This window comes from Frankliniella occidentalis, unplaced genomic scaffold (genome assembly GCF_000697945.3).
Source record: "Frankliniella occidentalis isolate FOCC.00 unplaced genomic scaffold, Focc_3.1 Scaffold252, whole genome shotgun sequence".
NCBI classification, from domain to species: Eukaryota; Metazoa; Arthropoda; class Insecta; order Thysanoptera; family Thripidae; genus Frankliniella; species Frankliniella occidentalis.
The window spans coordinates 178,281-200,972 of record NW_026267378.1 but is presented as its reverse complement, the minus strand read 5'-3'; the positions used below and the strand labels follow the sequence as shown (position 1 = coordinate 200,972).

General features: G+C 36.5%; 3 protein-coding genes across 13 annotated transcripts; 1 reads left to right on the top strand and 2 right to left on the bottom strand.

Moving 5' to 3' along the window:
- Nucleotides 1-285: 285 nt before the first annotated feature.
- LOC113207418 (vinculin) lies at nt 286-14,563 on the bottom strand. 10 transcript variants are annotated; one of them, XM_052273190.1, is made up of 24 exons: nt 14,278-14,563; nt 13,294-13,401; nt 13,076-13,221; nt 12,765-12,960; nt 12,531-12,681; nt 12,191-12,399; nt 11,686-12,093; nt 11,334-11,470; nt 10,932-11,062; nt 10,689-10,840; nt 10,409-10,586; nt 10,055-10,252; nt 9,887-9,978; nt 9,726-9,810; nt 8,246-8,290; nt 7,601-7,771; nt 7,372-7,431; nt 6,480-6,512; nt 5,904-6,031; nt 5,579-5,818; nt 5,391-5,481; nt 4,956-4,994; nt 4,358-4,375; nt 286-3,920 (listed from the first exon to the last, which is right to left on the bottom strand). In XM_052273190.1, exons 1-24 carry the CDS (start codon nt 14,332-14,334, stop codon nt 3,751-3,753), a joined length of 3,243 nt encoding a protein of 1,080 aa, XP_052129150.1. In that variant the 5' UTR covers nt 14,335-14,563; the 3' UTR covers nt 286-3,750. The 10 variants fall into 10 exon arrangements, with proteins under 10 accessions (XP_052129150.1, XP_026279758.1, XP_052129151.1 ...); XM_026423973.2 differs by lacking the exon at nt 4,358-4,375 and having other exon boundaries at nt 14,278-14,562; XM_052273191.1 differs by lacking the exon at nt 6,480-6,512 and having other exon boundaries at nt 14,278-14,562.
- Nucleotides 14,564-14,730: 167 nt separating this feature from the next.
- LOC113207441 (U1 small nuclear ribonucleoprotein A) lies at nt 14,731-16,883 on the bottom strand. 2 transcript variants are annotated; one of them, XM_026424018.2, is made up of 6 exons: nt 16,722-16,883; nt 16,205-16,288; nt 15,948-16,120; nt 15,649-15,868; nt 15,393-15,495; nt 14,731-15,277 (listed from the first exon to the last, which is right to left on the bottom strand). In XM_026424018.2, the coding sequence occupies exons 2-6, from the start codon at nt 16,266-16,268 to the stop codon at nt 15,118-15,120; spliced, it is 720 nt and encodes a 239-aa protein (XP_026279803.1). In that variant the 5' UTR covers nt 16,269-16,288; nt 16,722-16,883; the 3' UTR covers nt 14,731-15,117. The 2 variants fall into 2 exon arrangements, with proteins under 2 accessions (XP_026279803.1, XP_052129159.1); XM_052273199.1 differs by lacking the exon at nt 16,722-16,883 and adding an exon at nt 16,634-16,668.
- Nucleotides 16,884-18,339: 1,456 nt separating this feature from the next.
- Nucleotides 18,340-22,686, top strand: LOC113207419 (nucleolar protein dao-5). The gene is made up of 4 exons (XM_026423981.2): nt 18,340-18,642; nt 19,175-19,317; nt 19,406-19,613; nt 19,697-22,686. Exons 1-4 carry the CDS (start codon nt 18,464-18,466, stop codon nt 22,293-22,295), a joined length of 3,129 nt encoding a protein of 1,042 aa, XP_026279766.1. The 5' UTR covers nt 18,340-18,463; the 3' UTR covers nt 22,296-22,686.
- The last annotated feature ends 6 nt before the right edge of the window (nt 22,687-22,692 follow it).

The window sequence follows — 22,692 nt, the reverse complement described above, 5'->3', positions numbered from 1 at the left end:
GGGGGGGGGGCTCGGCTGTGCGCGTCCTTGACGCAGTCAAACACTTTCCGTGTCGGAATTTGAACCGCTGATTTGTTCGTCAAGCCTTGGCGCGTATCGGCTGTTGTGACTGGTAATCAGTAGTCTACGTGCGAACTTCTAGCCGCTGTATCGGCACCGGGTGGACGTCGAACGGGTATGTCGTACCTACATCCCCAGACTCGCCCGGTTGGATTTTCGAAACTCCACAAATGGACGAGCGAGTATGAGGGGGAGAGTTAGCTCTGCAACGAAAACAGATCTGTGTATGCCGACATGTAGTTTAATAATATCCATTTGAAGTGTTACATGGCACACATACAATTATGCTCCCACATGGAGATTCAAAAACAAGACATTTGAAGATTAAATAATGGGTCAAATGAGAAACATCTGTTAATAGTATGTTAATGTAACAAAGATGTAAACTAAAATAGTAAAGCAGTCTGATTTTGTAACATGAATTCATACTGTATCTAACATACATAAGCAATAAAAGCAAAGTAATTAACATGCTACAGCTCAGGACAGCAAAGTTTTAGCAGAGTTAAATCTACTAAACACCTGAATGCATTATTGTTCAAAAAATTATTCTTTTAATTACCAGTCCAAAATAATCTTAATGCATTTGGCTAAAACATTTTTCAGCTATATTTTTGGAAAGATTGTCAACTTTGAGTCAACAGAAAATTTAGATTACATAAGATCTGAAAATTGAATTGTCCCTATAAGCACAACAGTGACCACGCCCCATTCAACAAAATTACACTTCCAGCTAAAATAAAAAGAGAATATTCTTTGTGTCCCTAATCCTTGATCTTCAGCAGCAAATAGCAATTCAGATTACCACAGGTATCCTAAAATAATTTCACATCACTAAGGTATAAATACTTAATCAGATTTTAAGATGGTAGGAAGCGGGGTAGGCAATGTGGTATGCTATTGGGACACAAAGTGTGTCACATCACACCCAACGTGTTAAGAGTAATACTGGTAAATAAAAGGCTACTGGAAACATCATAAACTTTGGAGGAAAAATAGATTTTTTTTATCTTCCCTGTGTGCAAGCCAGGCGTTCATCCATTTAATTGTAGTAATAAATTAATGATTTAAGAAGTACACTACAACATTACAAACTTAATGATAAATTATATAAACATATTAACATAAAACAAAACACTCAGTAATTCTTTAAATTTGTATTACATCTATAAAACAATCAAAAAAACGCTCAACAATTAATGGTAAGTTGGAGAAATGAGTGACATACATACATCGCATATAGCACATAAGCAATTTGTGCAATAATTGTTAATAATTATAAATACAAGGCTGCAAAATAATCACAAGAATATGGCACCAAAACTACACATGATAAAAGAGTTTTCAAATCATCAGCCTCTTAATATATGACAATGTGAAAAGCATGAAAGTAAATGCAACATTTACTTTAGTGAACAAGTGACTTGAGCTACTGTTTCACCAATCAGACCACACTGATTTACCAAGACGCAATAATTAATGGCGAGCATACAGCTGTTGGGAGTATGACCGACCAGTGAGAAACAAAGAATGAAAATGCTTTCAGCTATGATGCAATGAAATTGAAACAAACATAAACTCACAAACACATGTGTGGAATGCCTATAACAGGATTATCACTTGTATGTGACACCAAAAGTAAGTCTGAAATAAGAATGATGACAATTGGAAATGAGCAGATGACATATAATGAGAAAAGAAGAATTTACAATATGTAATATGTTTTGCTTAGTCACTGTATCAAAATACATAACAGTTTACAAAAATATGTCCTCAAAAACAGACAGTTAGAAAAGACCACGACTTTTTTTAGCAAATTCAGTACTTTTAAACAAGTTTGTATCCAATTACGCATACAAAATTTCAGAGTTCTCATGCAACGAGATCATGGCAGAACACTGCACTTAAAAAATATGCTCTGTAAGAGTATGATCAACCTTTAACAAGAGACCAAGAAGTGACAATTTCTTACTGTGGAGTGATTTGTACATTTCTTTCAGATGTATAGCTACTAAACCTAAACCATCCTTATACAAAACCTTTTATGTTTCAAACCACTTGTGACTGATAAACATATTACAGAAAATAACAAAATAAAACTCATATGTATGTACAGTGGATCAATTAGAGGTACATACTAGACTGATGCTGACAATACCAACTTAAGACGCTTCCAAATGTGTGTCCACTGGAAAAGAAAAATAGGTACCACCTCTGTAATGGTGCTATCGACTTTTATGCTTGTGTATGAAAAGGTATTTATAAGATTCAACGACTCCATTTGTTTTGCCTTTGGACTTTAAGGTTGCTAGCAAAATTCACATCCCAAAAAGGTTAGGAAGTCCTATCTTAGTTTTCCAGTGTCAAGCCGCCAAGAAATGTTTCCCTTATGCTACTGAAAACTTGAGCAAATCAACAAATAGTTGATAATTGGTTCTCAAAATTTTGGTCTTCATGTCAACTCTCACTATAACTAACAAGTCATGTCCTAAAAGGCAAAGTCAGATTCCAGGTTACTTTCTACCCGGAAAAAAGTTGCATAAAACCTGTCAGATTAGTCTTGTTTCAAGTGTTAAAACCTTCCAAAACGTCTAGTAATTACATCACACAATCCTATGGTATAAATACTAAGTCTTTAAAAGATTAGGAGTACCTAGACAAACATCAGGGTGTGAAAAATATGAAAAATAACATGACAATATTTTAAGAGTTTTGTTTCAACACTGTCAATAATTTTCCTCTTTCAGAGTTTACGGCTTGATAGCAGTACATTTAGTTTTATCTCCTCGTTGATACAAGATAAGATGATACGTAATGAGGGAGGTATAAAAAATTAGAGTTTGTGAAATTCTTAGAAATTTCATACCTACGAGCAAAAGACTACAAGATAATGGAGGGTCTGAACATAAATAACTAATCAGTATTCGATGTAAACACATAAACAACTGAATTAGGTAGTTAAGACACACAATTACATATAAGCAGTATACTGAAAGCAGGAGTAAAAATTCTATCCTCAGGCATTTCGTTGTTAGTTGAACAAGTTTATGAACAAACTGTCATAATTAAAATCATTGCAATTGTTTCTGCAGATTTACAGTATCTAATACTACAAAGGATCTTTTAAATAGACTAGATTAGATTTCAACCATCCACTGGGATACAGCATGGCAACTTCTAACAACATGTAGCACTTCATCAAAAGCAGTTGAGACCAATCAATAATTGTAATGGTCTTTCAAAGAAATCCTATACATATAATGTTGACATAATGAATGTTCAACTAACAATATGCCATAACACAAGAATCTCAGAAGTATAGGGCAGAAATATTTTGCAAAAAATTTTACTGCAAAAAATCTGGTAAAATGTTAAGTACAAATTAGCTCATTTTAGGAAGACACATTGCCTGTTAAAACTTTGGCATAAATGACAAAATTAAGTGCACACCAAAGAGGATAAGATTATACCAAAGTTGTTGTTCTTTTTTATATCAACTAAAGAAAAAAAAGATGAAGGCAGGGAGATAAAGAAGTTTAAATGGTATGGAAAGACTGCACTAAGAAGAACTTTTAAAACTGTTTCAATCTCATTGGTCAAAAGTAAAAATGAGTTGCTTTAGTCATGGTATTAATTATTGGATTGACATTTACTGCCAAGCATGAGCAATTTGTAATGGCTCATAGATTTTTAATACCTATACCAGGGCTGCTTGCGAACCCAGCGCAGCCTAATACCAGCATCAGTACGAATCTTGATAGATGCAGACTCAGCAGCGCGGACAGTTTCTTTCACTGACTGCATTAAGTTTTGGGCATTGCCAACCAGCATGTCGGTTGCTTCCTGATCTTCCTCTGAACCTGTATGAAAATAGAAAAGTTGTTGTAGTATGAAAATAGAAATCTGTTTTGTTGGTTTAGCAAAACAAGAGACTGCAATTTGAAGGGGTTTGATTGATTAGAAATATGAGAGATAAGTTGGTTTATAATAAAAGACATGCACAAAAGCAAATCTGTAACTAGAATCATATACAAGACACCTAGCATAGAATAAAAAGATCTCTAGACTAAAAATTTATGTTTTATCTCTTGTTCAGGAGTTAATTCAGGCGTTTCTGCTCTCCTGCAACCAAAGTAGACTCTAGGTGGACAGAAGGCAAGTTAAAAGAAGTGACCCCATATTGTCCTTCAAAACTAGGTTATATAGAGTTGACAATGTATTTAATAGAAGAAGCTGGAGAGAGAAACAGCTTTTCCAGTAATTTTCATTAAGAATTACCCATTCAGGTAATACTTACTGGCGCCGATCATTGTGCCTGCCTCCATGAACGCATAAACAGAACAACCAGTAAAACTATATAAGATCTATCCTTTGGTTTATAGATTTACAAATAAAAATGCAATTGATTGTCTTACATGTCTACTACTTTCCAAAGTATAAATCTCATGCATCAATTAGTAATAAAAAGACATACTCAGGAAAGGTTAAAAAACAACAACACAAAAACACTCTAAAACACTGCAAAAAAAATAAAAATTAACCAATATTAGCTTTCCATCATTTCAAGCAGCAATCCTGTTCAGGTTTCCAAGTACAGTAGACAAGAAATTCACGCAATGAAGGGAATTGCGCACAACTAGTAGGAATATAAAGATCTTTTCTACCCATTAAAAAATACACAGCAAAAATTTTCAAATGATGAGAAGAATAAAAATGGTATAAACTGAAAATGTAATTTCTCAACACTCTGCTGGGAGTTTGACATTAAATCTACTAACTTTCAATAGTTTCTAAAACAAAGACGTGCCAGAGGAGGTATTCAAGCCAGGCAATGTCTTAGGCCGTGCAAGGTAAAGTAAAAACTGCAAGACCAAAAATGGAATGAGTGGTATTACCACCAATCAATTCCCCCATTTGGCATCGGGGCAGGATCTCTGTGAAACAACCCAAAGTTTAAATGAGACGCACACCACAGCTAACATTACTTAATAAGGTGATACAAGCTACTTGTTGGTAATTACAATAAATCAAATCTAAAAACATACAATTTTTAAAGAAGAAAATAAGTTCAATGGAACTGTTGTTAAAAGCTAAGGGTAATAAAAATAAAGCTCTAAGTGTATGGTGGCTTAATATCTTTGAAGGGTTAGATAGTTTGGTATTCGTTAGTTAGTAATGTGAAGAAAAAGTAGAACCATATAGATAAATAAAAAGAAAGCTTTCTGAACATAAAGATTACTTCACCTCAAAAAAAGGGAAAGTAAGAGGGGCAGATTTCCCATGAGGGATAGCAACTACATTTGCACAGCAAACTTTATACAGTACTTTACCTTGAGCACCAAGCATGGTAGCCTTAACGGTTGACAATATTTTCAGCTGAGTGCCAATTGTAGGGATACGCTCACAAACTTGCAGAAGGTTCTAAAGTGAAATATGAACAAAAAAAATTATTTAGTGCCATGCCAATTTTAAATATTACATATATGAAATAAATGTTGTCTCCAGTAACACAACTTACAGTGCGCATCCGTTTGTCGGTGCATTCTCGCGCAAGTTCCTTGGCTAGACGCGTAACTTCTTCAGATGCCTCTGCAATGGCTTTAGCACATGCAATTAAGTCTCGCTTGGTACCTCCTTCCCCACGAACAAGTTGAGATAGGCGTCCCATTAACAGAGCCATCTTCTTAGCTGCAGCAATAATATCATTGTCTTTGCTTGACCACTGCTTCACTTCTTGATGCAAGCCATGTGCTGCCATCTGGAAATCATGTATTTTAATAAAATTCTTTGGTAGATGGTTTTTATACAGAATATTTCTCTTCCTGTCCTCTAAACTTACTTACCATTATTGGCTGGTTGGCACCAGGAGCATTCAGGAACATATCATCCTCATCATCAGTTTCTGCTGGAGGTGGTGGACGCGGAGGGGGCATATCACCCCCAGGTAGTGGTGGCCTTGGAGGAGCCATGTCTACACAAACAGAGAGTTCTTATAATATTTTTCATATTTTACACAAAAGTTAACAGTAAGACAGAAAATTAGTTCTGAAACAGAACCTCCACCACAAAATATAATACTGTAAACGATTTTAAAGCTGTGCAAGGAACAAAACTAATCTGAGTATGTTGAAAAAAAAAGGAAAAAAAGAAGGTGGTAGGGAAAAGGGGGAAAAGTGTAATAAGTGGCTCTGCTTCACACCGAAAAATAATAAAGTTATTATAGGAAAAAGAATCTAGATAGAACATGGGAGACGACATTAACACTTCCTGAGTGTGTGTTAAATATAAAGACACAAATATTAAGATGCCAGCCGTGCTACGAGTTGTGTTCACAAATGTACAAATGTGCAATGATGAATGGTGCAACCTGCATGCTAAGAAAACACAAATATTACATACATATTTAACAAATAACTCACCATCATTGTACATGTTGTTGCGAGAACAAATATCTATCCATAAGAAAGACATGTAAGCAGATTAAAACCATGTATGAAAGATAAATATAAATGCAAGGGAACATATAAAGCACTTCCATTTGTTTTGTTTGTTCAGTTTTTAAGGCACAGAGTATGAAGGCAAATATTTAATCTAATGCTTTTTGAAAAAGATTTGACTACCTCTGGAAATAACAATTTTGATAAGGAGAATTGATTTACTGTAGAGAGATGATGATAAAATGAATTGCATACAATAGCTTGACAAACATGCAAACACAAAGAGTGGTGGCAAAGAAAAATCAGACAACGTAGGAGAGGAATGAAGTGTGAAGTTAATCATGACATAAGCGCCTATAACAAGCGCCATTGTCAGTCAGTCAGTCATGACATAAGCGCCTGTAACAAGCGCTATTGTCAGTAAGTCAGTCAGTCAATCAATCAGTCATTCAGTCAGTACATCTGTAAGTGTGTTAGGACACAAAACCAAAGGATTTCCGGACTATTCATAAATGACATCATGACTTTGCTAGTAGTCTAGAGACTATATCTAGAATAGATAAGTAATCTACAACAATAAAATTGTTGAAGCCAAGAGTTTGTATTCATCCAAATCTCAAATAGGATGATCCTTTCTTCCCATCTACAAAAGTAGTGTTGCATGTTTATTTTTAAAAACATACATATGAGAATGAGTGCTTTAGAGAAAAGTGACTTGATTTGTTGGATGCGTGATAGAGCATGCTAAAACCAGATGAAATGAAATGACTCATTTATGTGTACAGTCTTCCACCACTGGCTGTAGGCAAACACAAACCCCAGCACTAACGAGCCATTATACGTGCCTACAAATTTGATTATTCCTAAATTTTACCTCTTAAAAAGTACTCATCATCTGAGTTTAGCTCCTGATACAATAATTTGGTTCCATCTCCTGTATCCAAAGAAATAAAATTTAAGTTTAAATTTTAAAATAAATAAGTATTTAGTTTTAAAGAAGGAACATTTTTCATGAGACTTAAGAGTTTTAGGTAAGAATGAAATGAAGAAAATAATTCCATGTTTTGGAATGGTAGCATTTTCAAGTGGATATTTTTCAGTACCTTGAGCCCACCTAGGGAGAGGACTGACATTTCTGTGTATGGTTCCTGTAGGAGAAGAAAGACTGGACAAAGTAGGAGAGGATCTGCCAAAATATACAGGAGTGTTGGGGATTCCATCATGTGCACTCTTCAGCCTGCTAGGACTTGGTTGTTCACGAAGATGGTGGCCAACTGAAATATACCATTCACCCTTGACTTTCAAACAGTTTCAATGACGATCATATCAAACCAAACCAAAACTAGGTTAGTGTTTTTAAAATAGATAGTCAAAATTAGATTTTCTGGATTTCAGAACATGAGAGGATAAACAAATCAATGCTTCAAAATGGTAATAAAGTAAAAACAGAGAAAAACAAACAAATGAGGAGGTCCAAACTACAGGTAAAACACCACTTTACCACTAGTATCTTTTAAATTGTCAATGAAAATTAACCTGATCCCAAATGTAACATATTTCATACCATTTAATTTGGATTATTTATAGTTTGCCTCTTTTTGAAATAGTTATTTTTAAAAAGTGTTGGAGAAGCCTGATATAATTGTAGTGAAGTTATGAAATAAAAACTGATAGTCAAACTACAAACCAAATTCATGCATGTACAGTATTTACAAGTTTAAATGTTAAAATTAGAGCAAAGTGTATACCTTTGTCAGTGAAGTAATTATACTGTTGTTGAGGAGCACGGTCTTCTGCAAGCAATCACAATAGCATCCTTCAAAGCAACTACCACACAACATGCTTGCAATGGAACAACATTCATGTATCATACATATGTACAAATTGGGTGGTCTAGAATTATACAGAGGGTTGTATTGCCTTTAATACAGTATTTCATCGATTCTAAGCCTTACCCCAAATTTTACAGGGGAGATATAGAAAAACTCCCATAAGACCCCTGCTACACGGGTACTTGATTCTTAAGCTGCACCCCGACTTTGGTTTTCGGATTTAGAGAAAATGGTGTGACTTAGAATCAAATAAATACTGCATAACTCACCCATCATTATATCTATTTATTATATGTGGCAATGGGTAAAATTCTTGACATTATTATGCACTCTTGCCAGAAATATAATGCAGCTGGCTTGGCTCACGGCAAAACCCCTTGTAATTTAGACATCGAAAAATACATTCTTTTCTGATACATCAAGTAGAGACATAATAATGACAATAATTCTAACTATCTACCAAAAAGTGCAAATCATGTATCATGAGTGAAGGAATAATAAATGGTAACATTGTGGGGCCACCAACATAAATGTACAACTGGAATACCCATAGGGTACAAATTGTCTGTAACTAACAAACTATGGAGGTTACATTCAAACCCTAGTAATATGAAACTGTCGAGTGATTGTCAAGACAGTTTCAAAAACACCAACCAATGACAATGTACCGATATCCGAAATGAGACTATCTCTATTGTCACGCTATAGACAGTTTATCATCATAAAACTAGTTTTATAATTCTCATATTATTTCAAGACTCGAAACCATCTCGTGAAGTTATTGCATTTCGATAATCGGAAAACCTATCATACAACAATACTGGAAAATAGTCATCGATCACTGGCCCATCGTTTGTTACAACACTTCACGACTGTTCACTTCCACATGTTTCGGAGTTCTACAAATTCTACAAATTTTGGTTCTGAAAACTGACATTTGACGTGAGGTGGTATGATCTATAGTTTTGAATATCGACTACACTACCTGTTTAGAGAGCATAGATTATAAAATTATCGGAATCTATTTTCAACTCTGTGTCGATTGTCAGTCGACAACTTCATGATACTAGGAAAGGCTCTGTTTCTCATAGCAATATTATTGTCTCTCAAACAGTTAGAATCACCAAAGAAATGGCAGAACAAACAAAAAGACAGATACAAAAATAAAAATAAAATAAATGTGTGTCCTAAATTTGAAGTACAATTATCTCCACATAGTAAATAATCCAAAGGGGTTCCAACAACGCTCCACAGAATAAGACACGCACAGTATCAAAATGTGGGTTATTAGAAAACTGACTACGTACTACACAATCTATATGTTGTTTTAAAAGAACACCCTCTTCAAAACAGCATGTCAAACTTGTCAAACGTTCATCAAACAACAATTCCTTACCATTGAGATGGAGGGAACTCATATCAGGAGTTTGAAGTCCTTCCGGTTGAATTGCTTGGCGAACTTGTCCTACGGCATTGAGTAGCTAGCCACAAAATATAAGGAAAACATGAAATTTTGAAAGAAAATTAAAACCCACAGATAATAGAAGCATTCTTTACCCCTCTGTTGGAGTCTTTCCACCTTGAACAAGCTGCAGGATTATTGGTATCCATTGCAACTTGCTTAGCATCCTGAACCATCGGTGCTACACCTGAATACACATACAAAGTTAGCTGATTTGAACAAAACACAAAAAAGAAAACAAACAATGTAATATCTGTACATACTGCGCTCCAACGCATTTGCTGCAGCATTGACACGAGCAATAAATGATGGATCTTCAGAGTTATCTGCCTCTTGTTTAGCGACCATTAAAACACGGTTAGCTAAACGAGCGATACTGGCAGTATTGTCAACCATTTTTTGTGGTTGATTGTTGCGAATGGCATCTTCACATAACACAGTATGCTTTTGCATCTGAGCCTCTGATTTGGGAAAAAAGGAAATGTTTTATAATATCACTTAATTTTTATAATATCACTTAATTTTTATAATTTCACTTAATTTTTATAGTATCACTTAATTTTTATAATACCGCACTTAATTTTTAATAGGAATAGTACACTTTTATTTCTACTGACCAGAGAGACGAATAAATTCTGCAGGATCTGTAGCTTGGTCACAGAGATTTCGCATTCGTTCAATACTGTCCTCATACTGGTTTTTTAGGTTGTTGAAATGTTCATCTGCAGTTTTATCATATGGGTAATGCATTCTTATGCTGCCAGCATTAACCAGCTGAGGAGTCAAACTCTCAAGCTAAAGAAAGTAAATGCAGAATGTGGTATAAGCTCACACAACACGTGAATACATGAATACTGCTCCATCATATGTCATATGTGGACTGGATCTTCACAGTACCTGATTAGCAGAGGATAGGAGAGCTTCTGAAAGTTTTTTATTACCCCCACCCCCACCCGCGGCAACCATGCGTGCTGTCTTGGCGGCTCGGTTGGAGAAGTTTTGCAAATTTTGAGCTTTTCGAGAAAAGTTTTCCTCTCTGCCAGGGGTTCCTACATAACAAGGCATTCATCAGAACAAAAAATACTATTGTTAAACTGTGTGGTTAAAAAATGTTTAGCACAATAAAATTGCTAGACATACCCTCAGGTACATTAACAGCTTCCACAAACTGTTTCAAAGGTGTGGTGATATCAATAAAGTCTTCTACAACTCTATTCACAACAGCACTTTGGATGCGATTTTTAAGTTCATGCAATTTCTGTGCTAATTGTCTATAAAAAAAATTGAACAAGTCAACAGAGAAATAATAACTACTCTCTTGGTCATAAAGGTAATATATGGGCTTTATCAAGCTCAGCCGATACTGGTGTACCAGTGCGCCAGCATCAGCTCATAACAAGAAAGGTGCTAAACAAATGACAATTAAAATTAAAATTACTATTTGTAATTTGTCTGGCACCATCCTTTCTTCTTTTGTTGAACTGATGCTGGTGTGCTGGCGCCCCAGCATCGCCTTAGCTTGATAAGGCGCTTGATCATTACCTTGCTATCTCTTTAGCTTGAGGACTGTCTCCTAAGCCTCTTCTGCACAAATCAGCAAGTTGCCTTGATAATGTGTCAACTTCATCACATAGAGCAAGGATCTCAGCCTTCTGAACACCAGGTAAACCTTCAGCAACCTATTCATAAAGACAGAAAGATAAAATAATAAATAAAACTTTAGTTGCTGAATTTTTGTTTTTGTTTTTAAATTGTAACGTGCAGAAATTATGTGATCACATGATAATCAAGAAGAAAAATCATCATAAAACTTGACATTACATCTGCATGCCACATCATATTTTTAATAACAAGTAAATCAGATCATAGTAAAAGGTTTTAGCTCGAAAATTACCTTTCTGCCTTCCTCTACAATAAGCTGGATGGCACGTTGTCCAAGACCACGATCATCCCTTTCTGGATTTGCTAACCAACGTTTAGCTTGCTCCAGCCTTCCCATAACTGTGTGAGCAGGTTGTTGCATGCCACTTTTTTCCACATTATTAACAGCACGTGTAAGAAGAGTACAGAGTTCACCCAGCTTGTCCTGAATGCCACGGGCAAGGGCTTCAGCTTGAGGAGTGGCTCCTTTCTTATCTCTTCGTAACTCACACAAAGCATCAGTCATGGTTCGGATATCAGAGCACATTTTACGAATGGCATCTCGGTCATTTGGTAATGAGCGGTCAGCAATCTTCATTGCAGATTCAAGAATCTGCCGCACTGACTTTTCTCCCACACCCCCCTGAAGTGCCAAGGGATCCTACAAAATAAAATACTCGTTAAACACAAATTTGAACCAAACTTGAGGGAATAGAACTGAAACTGGTCAGTTTGCAGCAATACTTCAAATAATCTACCTCAAGCCAGTCATGGGCAGTGCGCATCTTGCTTTGAATGGCATTTAGAGCTTTCTTCATGACAGTCAGATTATCTGCATCCCATTCATCCTCATCATAGGTTGTAAGCTGGAGAACTCTGATGATTTCGTTGATTTCGTCAGTCATACGCTGAGCTAGATAGTTTCTATTTTCAGCAGCCTCACGTGCACCTTTTGCTTCAGCTCCCTCTGAAGAGAAAAAAAACAATAAAAGAGCATATCACAGTTACAATCTGAGACCACAATAATATTTTTAGCTTTAGGTATATGAATGACTTGAATTAAAATGGAGAAATGGCATTCCTAATGGTAATGTTTACCTTTGCTTTGAGTAATAATATGAATGAAAATTTTCATGCTGCAAATCAAAATAGGTGCAAGAGATTTAACTTGATCAAGGCAGCGCACCAATATTTCCCGATGGACTTGATGGGTAAGTTCTTCAGAACGGAAGCTCACCTCCCTTGACACCTACAGAAAAGCACGAAGTCAGTGATCAAATAGAAATCTCAGGAGTGACCGAGATCCGAGATGAATCATATGATTTTATCTACCTTGCTGAGGCATGGACTTAAGTCTTTGAGAAATTGTACCAAATCTCCCATTGATTCAATAACTTCAGCAACAGCTAGATAATCAAGAACTTTTTTGCATTCCCTTATAATTTTGCGCACTTCAGATTCATCAAAACACAGCAATAATGCTGATGTTCCCTGCAATATGCCTCTTGAACCTTCAATAAGTTTCTTTCTAAAAATGATAAAAGAAACAATAGGATGTATAAAGTTAGATATAACAAATAAAAATACAAGTTGTAATTTACAGTTAAACTAATCCGGTGGAAAATATATAAAACATAACATACCTTGCTGGACCTGAATACGGATCTCCTTTCAGCATGGCACTAGCCTCCTCCAGAAACTTGGATGCTCCTTCAACTCGATGTAGGGCTGCTGGCATATCTTGCTTGAGAATCGGGTCATCACTGCTGTTGATTGTTTCTCTTCCAACCTACCACATTTTCATTATTAGACATAGATAAAATATATTAATAGTATTAATTTAGATTCAGAGGGTTAATACCTTAACAAGATCAGCAACAGCATGACTGACTGCTTGCACAGGACGAGACAGATCTGGCATAGCATTCCCATCTTCAGCTTCTTCATGGAGAATGACTAGTCTCGAAACCTAAGAAGAGACAACATACATAGTAAGTGCCCTTCTCAAAATTGATATGTTATAAATTTTATCTTTCTTGTAAAGAAAATGAAGATTTTTCTAGTTAGGTAGGCTTAAATAATATTATTGGCTAAATACAACACAATTCAGGACTATAGAAATAAATCTTGGTTCTGGTCTTAAAACATAAGTGGCAAGAAGCATCCAGATGCCAGATAAGGATTCTATGTCCTTGCTCCCCCATAGGAAATAATAGAGTGCAGAGGGAAGACCATATACAGTATAAGCAGCTAATGGTACCCTGTTTAGAACTTTGTCTTTCCTCAAACTATTTTAAAAACCGATTGATCAAGTAAAATGATGTTTCTATAATTTAACATTTTAGAGTAGACAAAAATAAATGTACAAGCAAGTATATTGGAGATTGGCGCAATTTACGCGGTCGGAATGGAACAAGGTTCACAACTCGATTAGTTGGCCTCGTAGACCCTGCTGCTACTTCTTGCTGCCCATTTACGGGTTCCCGCCGTGACGTCACACAACAGATGTGTCACACAAGTCACGTGACGCCAGTCTTCAACACGATTGGCACGCCCATCTCGAAGCCAGGTTATTGAACGAATAACCTTATAAAACGGAACGAACATTTAAAGGATGTCAGATGAGACTAGGACCATCCACGGCGAAAAACAATGCAAAGAAACACATGGAATTAATAAAATTTGGCTTGTCAAAGCAACGCTGGGAAATTAAAATTATTATTGCAAGTGTACATTAGAATTTCTTCTGCTACGATTCCTCCTGTAGGAACACATTAAAATAGAAACACCTAAGAATAAAGAATGTTTCAAAAGAAAAATTAATGAAGTACATCCAATCCATTACCTGCTGAGCGACAGGCTCCAATATACTCTCGATGGTTTTCGTGTGGAAAACAGGCATTTTAACTCCTGATTTGCGGTGCTTCTTATGAATGATAGTACACGAAAACACGAAAGTTGAACGAAACAATCAAAACGAACTTGAAAAACGTATTGTCTTTCAACCCATACACAAGTGGGGCGAACGTCCCAAGATTGCACTAAAAATAGCCGTCGGAAAGGTAACTTTCGGCTTCAAGCCGTCTTTCCCGTGGCTTTCCGTTTTTCTATTATGAGGAGCAGCACGGCTGCTTAGATCCTGGTTTGACGATGGATCTAAGGCACCTAGATTCCCAGTTGAAATATTTATTTTTCTAAAAATTTTAAGAAGTTGAACCCTGTTCCTGTTCTATTGAGTATTTTGAAGTGGCGGGAAATTCTTAAAGTATATAATGCTGTTTAAAATCAAAGCACCAGATCACTTTAATATTTTTTTTTTATTTCACTTAAACTTTATACAGTCCTCTAGTAGAGGCAATATTAAAAAATATACATCTGTGCACGCCGTTCCATTCCAATTTATATTTTGTCATAGCAAGCACAAACCATGCAACAGAAAGAAAAGAATTCAGGCAGCTTAAATAATTTTGTGTACTTGTTAACATACGTTTCACATAACGTAGATAACAAAACCGCAACACTTCCCAACATTCAGAAAATAAATGCCTTGGCTCCAACTGGGCCTCCATAATTTAAATTTTTGATAGAAAGTTAATAGAGTCAACTGAAGGCTTCCCATAAAATGACACATGATGAACTTTACAGTGCTGTGTTTAAAAATTCACATAGATTGATGGACAGAATATTACTTCTTCGCAAATGAAATTTTCATGGAATGTGATGGTGTGATCTTGAACCCTTGTAGGGCATCCTTGGCTGCAGCTGACTGCATCTCATTTTCAAACTCGACAAAGGCAATGTCGTGTCTGTTAGGAACAAGACGTACTTCTTTGAAACCTGGGAACCTGAAGAAAAATTTTAAAAGATTTAAAAAACAAGTATTGTTGATACACAAGAGACAAGAAGTCAGGAACAAGATTTTGAGAGACATTAACTAATTTGATTCTAAAGCAGACTTACTGATTGAACAACATAGAAAGCATCATTTCATTGGTTTCATCTGGTAAATTTGTCAAGAACAGAATCTGGTTGGGAGGTTGGTCAGGGACAGCTGCCATCATGCCTAGAACACAAACATAAAATTTTATTACTCTGACTTAGATCACTTGAGTAACCTAGAATTGCTTCATGATCAGTCGAACATATCATGATTTTTAACATAATTGTAATGGCATGATGTAAGAGAATATCCTGAGAGAATAATAGGATTCAGTACCTGCACCCATAGCACCATATCCAGAAGCAAGTGCATTCTGAGCAGCTGGAGACTGCTGCTGTATTCTGGCCTGTTCCTTTGCTGCTTTCTTTTTCTGTCTTTTAGAGTCAGCAGAATCTTCAGCAGGAGCTGGAGCTTTTTTGATTTTCTTTGGTCTCTCTAAGAAAGTGCCTTTCATTTTAGCAATAACATCAGAATCTGATTTACAATACTGGATTCTCTGAAAATCAGATTTATCACAATCACTTAAAGCAAATGAAACAGATTAGTTTTGAATAGAAATATGTGAAGGAACTAACCATTTGCTTATCATAGAATGGGAAACCTTGCATAGACCGAAGGGCATTGGTGGCACTGTTAATTTCCTTAAAGATAACAAATGCTTGACCACGCATTTTGAGAGTTTTGAGTGCCACGATGTCCACAATAGGTCCGAACTGAGAAAATATAGCATACAGCGACTTTTTCAGTTCTAGAATAGGAACAAAATAATACACATAAATATTTTGCAAAAAGAAATACATAGAATTTGTTCTTCCAATGAACATTTTCATACCCTCTTTTTTTATCTTCTCATTGAGGTTGTTCACATAGATGGTATGGTTTGGTCGGATATCCATTTTCACAATAAGGTAGTCTTCTGTAGAAACAAAAAGGAGACAAAATTTAATAACTAAACCAAAAAAAAAGGGAGATTAAGAGCACTGAGATATGCACACTATTCTGTAAGAATGTTTTAGAAGGAAAAGTTCTCAAAGCAGAAATAATGTCAACTGTCTGAGAGATTGAAACACGGTCGATCTACCAAGACAATATTTTCAGGTGTGAGCTAAATTTCTCAGCAAAAGTATATTAAGTCTGTGTTAAACGCATGAGTATCGAAGGACATACTGAAATTATGGAAACAGAAAAGAATACGAACGAAACTAAACGAACACTGAACGCAGCTCATGTGTTACTCCCACAAATGCGTTAAAAATATTACCTATTCGGAGCAAAATACACGATTCGTAATAATGACGAACATGGGCGAGACAGAGGACCAAAATAAAGGCGACTTAACACATACTTACCGCCACTAAAAATACGAAAATGTAATTAAGCGATCGGTATGGAGGTTAGTTTGGGTTCTTTCGTTTGGATTCTCGCCGGCAACTCAAGGCCTTCTCTCCCTTCTTCTTCTGCACTGCAAGGGCGAGGGGGCGATTTGTCGATACCCGATAGAGCGCGCATCGGCGGGCATGGCGGCGGGTGGCCTACCTCCAAGGAGTGCCTGTGGCCCGCCCCGCTACTGAGTGGCGACCGGAGTCCGTTCATGCTCAAAAATTATTTCATCTCAACTTCAATCAGTTTGAGAAATTTTTCGCTGCATTTAAGGTGTTTGTAACTCTTTCGTTCAAGTGGGCTGAGAAAATTCCTTGGAGCATGTGGCGTTGGCGAGACTCCGTGTTGCCAACCCCAAAACGCAAAACGACGCAGCCATTGCCCCTCTAGGCAGCTACGGAGGTTGTTGTCACGATGGCTAAAGTGTGCCAGAGGCGGGGTCTTCTGAATTTGCCCCTTTGCTTGTGTTTAAATAAAATATATGGCAAACATGCAAGGGTCTTTGGAGAAACACAACAGGCTTTAGAAGCAATAAAACTAAATTTATTGTGCAAAATAAATGAATCTAAAAGTAAAACATAGTAAATCTTTGGAGTTAACACATACAAAAAGAAATGTAACAACAAATAAACTAAACAAAATCAGTAATAACATATCACAAATTTCCACATTAATTTTTTTAAACATATGAGATTATTTGTTCTTTCTCAAACCCAGACACCCTTCTAAGTTCTCCCTGCAGAAAATCTTCGGGCTGTGGTCTCCAACCCCAGAAGAACCAACCGCATTAAATGCACTTCAATGCGCGTAGAAATGCACATAAAAGGTCTCTAACCCCAGAAGAACCAACCGCATTAAATGCGCTTCAATGCGCGTAGAAATGCACATAAACGGTGACACATTGGTGACGCTTTCAATGCGCATTACTGCATTCAATGTGGATTTAATGGGCATTTAGTGCACACTAAGCGCATTTAATGCGTCACCAATGAGTCACCTTTTATGTGCATTTCTATGCACATTGAAGCACATTTAATTGATTTAATGCGGTTGGCTCTTGGGGAAAGAGGAGCTGCAGAGAGCAGTCATAATAGAAAAGCCATTGAAAACCCACCTTTTCCTGACATACACTAATTCCATGTCATGTGGAGGATAAGATTTTAATAAAGGGGGCTACTGGCTGCTACTGGAGTCGGCAGCATAATAGAAAAGAAGTTTGTGTAAACTGCATCAGTCTGGAAAAAGCATGTCATAGCACAGAAGGGAAACAAATATTGTTGTTGCAAATGATGATCACTGACCCGGTGACTGCAGCAGACAGTTTGTTTCAGACAGCACAGACAGATATGTTTACACACGGCTGCGAAAAAAGGCCATGCCGGCTCGAAAGTATGCTTCTTGTCTGAATAGTCCAAATTGTTTAAAACTCTATGCAATTCATTTTGTTATATCTTTTTACTGATGCTTACAACAAATAAATTATGTTCAATGGTGTAAAGTGTAGATGAAGATAATAAAGGACGTAAATGTGTTGCACATTTTACATCACATGTTGGTAGCATAAGGAGTCATAAGAAACCGGATACAGTACCGTCTGTGCTCAGTGCTCGTGTGTGTTGGTGTTGGTGTGTGTGAGGAGATTCAAGTTGAAAGTGTGGCGAGGGAGCTAATCCCGCGAAGTGCCCTGCAATTTGAGTTATACGTTGCTAAAATGCCTGCAGCAATTCCGTGGGGAGAAAATGAAATAGAGAAACTAGCGTCTAGTAGCGATTCTCGTATCTATCTCGTTCACGAAAAGATACCTGTTGTCTTACAACCATTTCACCTACAAGATTTGAAGTCCGCTGTTCGGGATTTGTTGAATACGAGCATCGGCAGTTATCACAAATCGTAAGTTTTATGTTTTTAAATGCTAGTTCGCGTGTGAACATAGTGTTATATTGTTCTTAATATTTCTGAGCTGTCGGTACGTGAACGTTGGACCTATCGTCAACTATTCTGCTTTCTTTTATGGCGGTTGAAGGCACATTGTTTGGGGTTAGTTTCCTTTGATTCCACGTTCTTCACAACCTATATTTTATTCGGAAACCCTAGTTATTAGAGTAATTGTTCCTCTTTGTACTACCCCTTTGTATTGTATACCTTCTAACTACGGTTATTTAATTTGATCATTGGCACTTTTCTGAAAAGATTTTCTTGTGAAATTTTCATTGTTTTCACTTAAATATTCACGCAATGCTTGTGTTGAGTATGATATTGTGTGTCAGTGTGTTATGTAAATGGTACACACTTTTTTCCATCTTGTAATAACCTCTCAATTAACCAATGTCATCTATATTCAACTTTAACTGAAAGTGTTTTATTCAGGTTATATTTTGGATGCAGCACAGTTTGACTTAATCTGTTATGTCCTTGCCCAAAGGTTGAATGGCATCATACTGAGCTACAAACATCTGAAGGTGATCAGCAAGTCAGCTTCTGTTGCTGCCGAGACCAGTGGAGTAGTTGTGACCATCCAGGCCGATTTTTTCGTGTTTCGGCCAGAAGTGGGAAATGTGCTGAAAGGTACCATAGATTCTTTTCTTTCATTACTTTCTCTTCATTAATCTACAGTTATGAGTCAATTAAAATTTTTGATTGTGTTTTGTTTCAGGCATTGTTAATAAAATCAGCAAGGACCATGTTGGAGTCTTACTTTATCAACGATTTAATATATCCTGTCCCCGTCCTAGTTCTGAATCTCGATCAGAAAAATGGCTTGGTAATCAGGTCTCCATGCAGCAAGAAGTTACATTTAAGGTGAAAGAGGCAAACTTCAGTGGTACACTTCCATTTCTTAAAGGGAAACTTCTGAGCGTGGGGTGAGTTTTGTTATAGATTGTCTATCTATGCCAATAAGTATCCAATATTAAATTAAAATTTCCTTTTCCTTTTCCCATTGTAGAGATATTGTCACTGCCAAAATAGAGGAAGACAAAAAGCCCAAAAAGAAAAAGAAAGAAAAAACAGAGGATGAATCTTATATGCCTGAGCAAAGTAGCTGTTTTGTTACCTCTGTTTCAAAAGATCGTAAACATAAATTAGTTGATTTAAAAGATAGTGGAGAGTCCAAAGCTAAGAAAGCAAAAAAGGTAATTCAATTTGAAGAAGACACCAGTAAAAGTGTACTGGAATGTAGTAATGCTGTTGAGTCCACTAAAGAATTGCCTGTAATCAAGAAGAAGAAGAGAGTTAGTTTAGGCATTGAAGCTGATTTCATTCCAAGATTATCTCTAGATGTAAGTCAGCTGCCAGAAGATTTACCGCCTCCAAATGCAGATTCAACTCACTTTGACGTTGCAAAAAATCTTTCTAGTCTCAATCGATCAGAAAAGAAAAAAAGAAGAAAAGAAACCAATGCTGGACTCAGTGATATAAGAGAAGAATCATCAGAAATAACCAAGAGTTTACAAAATGTGCACTTTGTTTTGGATAACTCCAATAAAAGTCCACATACTGCGGAAGAAAAACTTAAAAAGAAGAAAGAGAAGAAAGAAAAGAAGCAAAAGAATGATTCACTTCAGCTCTCTGAAGTTGTTAGTAAAGTGATTGTATCCCCCAAGAAATTAAAAGTTCAATCTTCTAAACCTATCAACCCACTTAGTCAAGTTGAGGCAAGTTCAAAAGATATCTCTGATTCTTCCCGTAAAAAGAAGAAAAAACTGTCAGAGTCAGATTTTGACCTGAAAACTGAGGATAGACAAGAAAATGCAGTTACTAACAGCAAATCCCTATCTCTGGCACAGTCAAGTATAGGTGAAACAAGTTCTCCTAAGAAAAAGAAACTGAAGGATTCTGAGTCGAAAGGTTTATTTTCAGAACCCTTTCCAGTCAAAGAAAAGAAGGCAAAGAAAGACAAAAAAGCTGATGTTTCAGTACCATCTGATAGCCAAGAGAACAAAATCAAATTTGGTACAGGTACAGGAGATAGCCAAACTCTTTCTCAATCCAAGAAAAAACTAGATGAAATTCCTAAGAACTTGTCACCTGTGAAAAAGTCAAAAAAGAGGAAAGAAAGAGATGTGCTTGATAACTCACTTGAAATTGGCTCTGATGACACCATTCCTCCAGGTCAGAGATTGGTTTCAGAGTCCCCTCTGAAACGTGTATCTAAATCACCCGAGAGAAGACAGTCACTCTCATTCAGTCTTGGTTACTTTCCCCCAAGTAGTGGTATGGATCTAGACTTGGGCCCAATGAGAGGAGCTAGACGAGCGCCGCTCATGTTCGGAGACCTTGAAAAAAAGATTTTAGCCCCAGAAATGAGTCCTGAGAAGATTTCCCCCACCAAAAAAGGAAAAAACGATAGTGATTCTGACACTCCTAAAAAAGTTGTAGTGTCGACATCTGTGAGCAGAAAGAGGAGTGAATCAGATGATTCTGATTCAGATGATTATCAACCTACAGCCAAGTCCCCACAGAAGTCCTTCTTAAGTTCGAGAAAAGCTGAGGATAGTTCAGCTGATAGCGATTCAGATAATGCTTTAAAAAGCAAACTTTTGCAGTCAATGGGTGTTATGCAGTCACCTTTGAAAACAGCGAAACCAAATTTGAAGCATGATACTTCTGATTCAGAAAGCGAGAGGAGTATTGATGAGCACCGAGGGAACATGTCTAAATTGGGCAAGTCATTTAATAATGCTACTCCAAACAATGCCAAAAAGTCCAGTAAACCGATTTCAGCTGACAAGATCAAAGAATCGCCAAAAAAATCAACCAGAGACATCACCAAATCTACACCTGTCAAAGGGAAGGTTGCTTTGGCACCGACAACACAAGCAGTAAATGGTGATAGTGATGACAGTGACTTGGAATTGATGAAAAGTACCATTGCTATCATGGAAGAAGAAAAGCGATTAGGTATTAAGGGAAAAGCTAAGGTCACACCTAAAAAGAAAGGTCCAAATGCTAAGAAAAAGACTGGTGTAAACACCTCTGATGCTCCAGCTGTACCTATACCTACACCCAGGAAGAAGAAGAATTCAAAAGAAAAGATCGAAACTGTTGCCTCTGACACACTGGTAAATTCTCATGCAGTAACCAGCCAAAAGAAAACCGTAAAAACTGAAAATGTGCCTGTTAAACCAGTGACTGGTGACTCTGTTTCTAACAAAGTAACAAAGACCTCACCCAACAAGAAGAAACTTGAAAGTGTACAAGCAAAAATTAACTACAGTGATTCTGACTCTGGTCCTGATGATAGGAATACCTCAGATTTTTTGATTGATATGAGGAATAAACGCCAGGCTGCTGAGGCTGAAAAGTCTACTAAGTCCTCTGCCAAATCGAAGAAGAAGTCTGGTGTCAAGGAAATTTCACAACCTGTCAATAATACTAAGCCTAAGAAACAGAAAATTTCAGGACATTCCACTGAAAGCACAGATAAAGAATCAAATTTAAAAAAGCCAAAATCAAAGGGCAAGAAGAAAAGTACTGACGATGAAATTTCTGATGTCATGCAAAGATTGTTACGAGAGGCAAAGATAAATGTAGGACTTGCTTAGACCCCCAAAACGTAATTTTAAAAGTTTTAGTCAACATGTACAATTTTTACCAATTTTCTCTGAATCAATGAATTTGTTTATTGTGGTACATTCTAAGAAATTGGTCTTGTTAAGTTGTAAATAAGAAAAACTTGTTTGTTTATGCCTTACACTGTGAATGTGTTAATAACTTTGTCTCAATGATCTTTGACTACACAGAAAGTGTTTTCAATTCAAATCACTTGTTAATTGCATTGTATTGTTATGCATACTTGTCATTTAATATTTGACAAATATTTTTCAATTGTTATGTATTTGTTATGCTTTGAAGTGCCTATTCATCTTTTTATTTTCATGAAAGTTCAAAGCAAAAACCATCAATTTTACTGTATAGTTAAAGAGAGATGACTGACAATTA

What these genes read in the sequence shown, in the direction of transcription:
- LOC113207418 (XM_052273190.1), bottom strand. Translation starts at nt 14,334, where the DNA reads ATGCCTGTTTTCCACACGAAAACCATCGAGAGTATATTGGAGCCTGTC. An exon ending in TGGAGCCTGTCGCTCAGCAG is followed by an intron (nt 13,402 to 14,277) that starts GTAATGGATTGG and finishes GTCTCTTCTTAG; the next exon opens with GTTTCGAGACTAGTCATTCT. An exon ending in GTGCCAACCAGCCAATAATG is followed by an intron (nt 5,819 to 5,903) that starts GTAAGTAAGTTT and finishes CATGATTTCCAG; the next exon opens with ATGGCAGCACATGGCTTGCA.
- LOC113207441 (XM_026424018.2), bottom strand. Translation starts at nt 16,268, where the DNA reads ATGGATATCCGACCAAACCATACCATCTATGTGAACAACCTCAATGAG. An exon ending in CATTCTATGATAAGCAAATG is followed by an intron (nt 15,869 to 15,947) that starts GTTAGTTCCTTC and finishes TCTGATTTTCAG; the next exon opens with AGAATCCAGTATTGTAAATC. An exon ending in ATATGGTGCTATGGGTGCAG is followed by an intron (nt 15,496 to 15,648) that starts GTACTGAATCCT and finishes TTTGTGTTCTAG; the next exon opens with GCATGATGGCAGCTGTCCCT.
- LOC113207419 (XM_026423981.2), top strand. Translation starts at nt 18,464, where the DNA reads ATGCCTGCAGCAATTCCGTGGGGAGAAAATGAAATAGAGAAACTAGCG. An exon ending in AGTGGGAAATGTGCTGAAAG is followed by an intron (nt 19,318 to 19,405) that starts GTACCATAGATT and finishes GTTTTGTTTCAG; the next exon opens with GCATTGTTAATAAAATCAGC. An exon ending in GGGAAACTTCTGAGCGTGGG is followed by an intron (nt 19,614 to 19,696) that starts GTGAGTTTTGTT and finishes TTCCCATTGTAG; the next exon opens with AGATATTGTCACTGCCAAAA.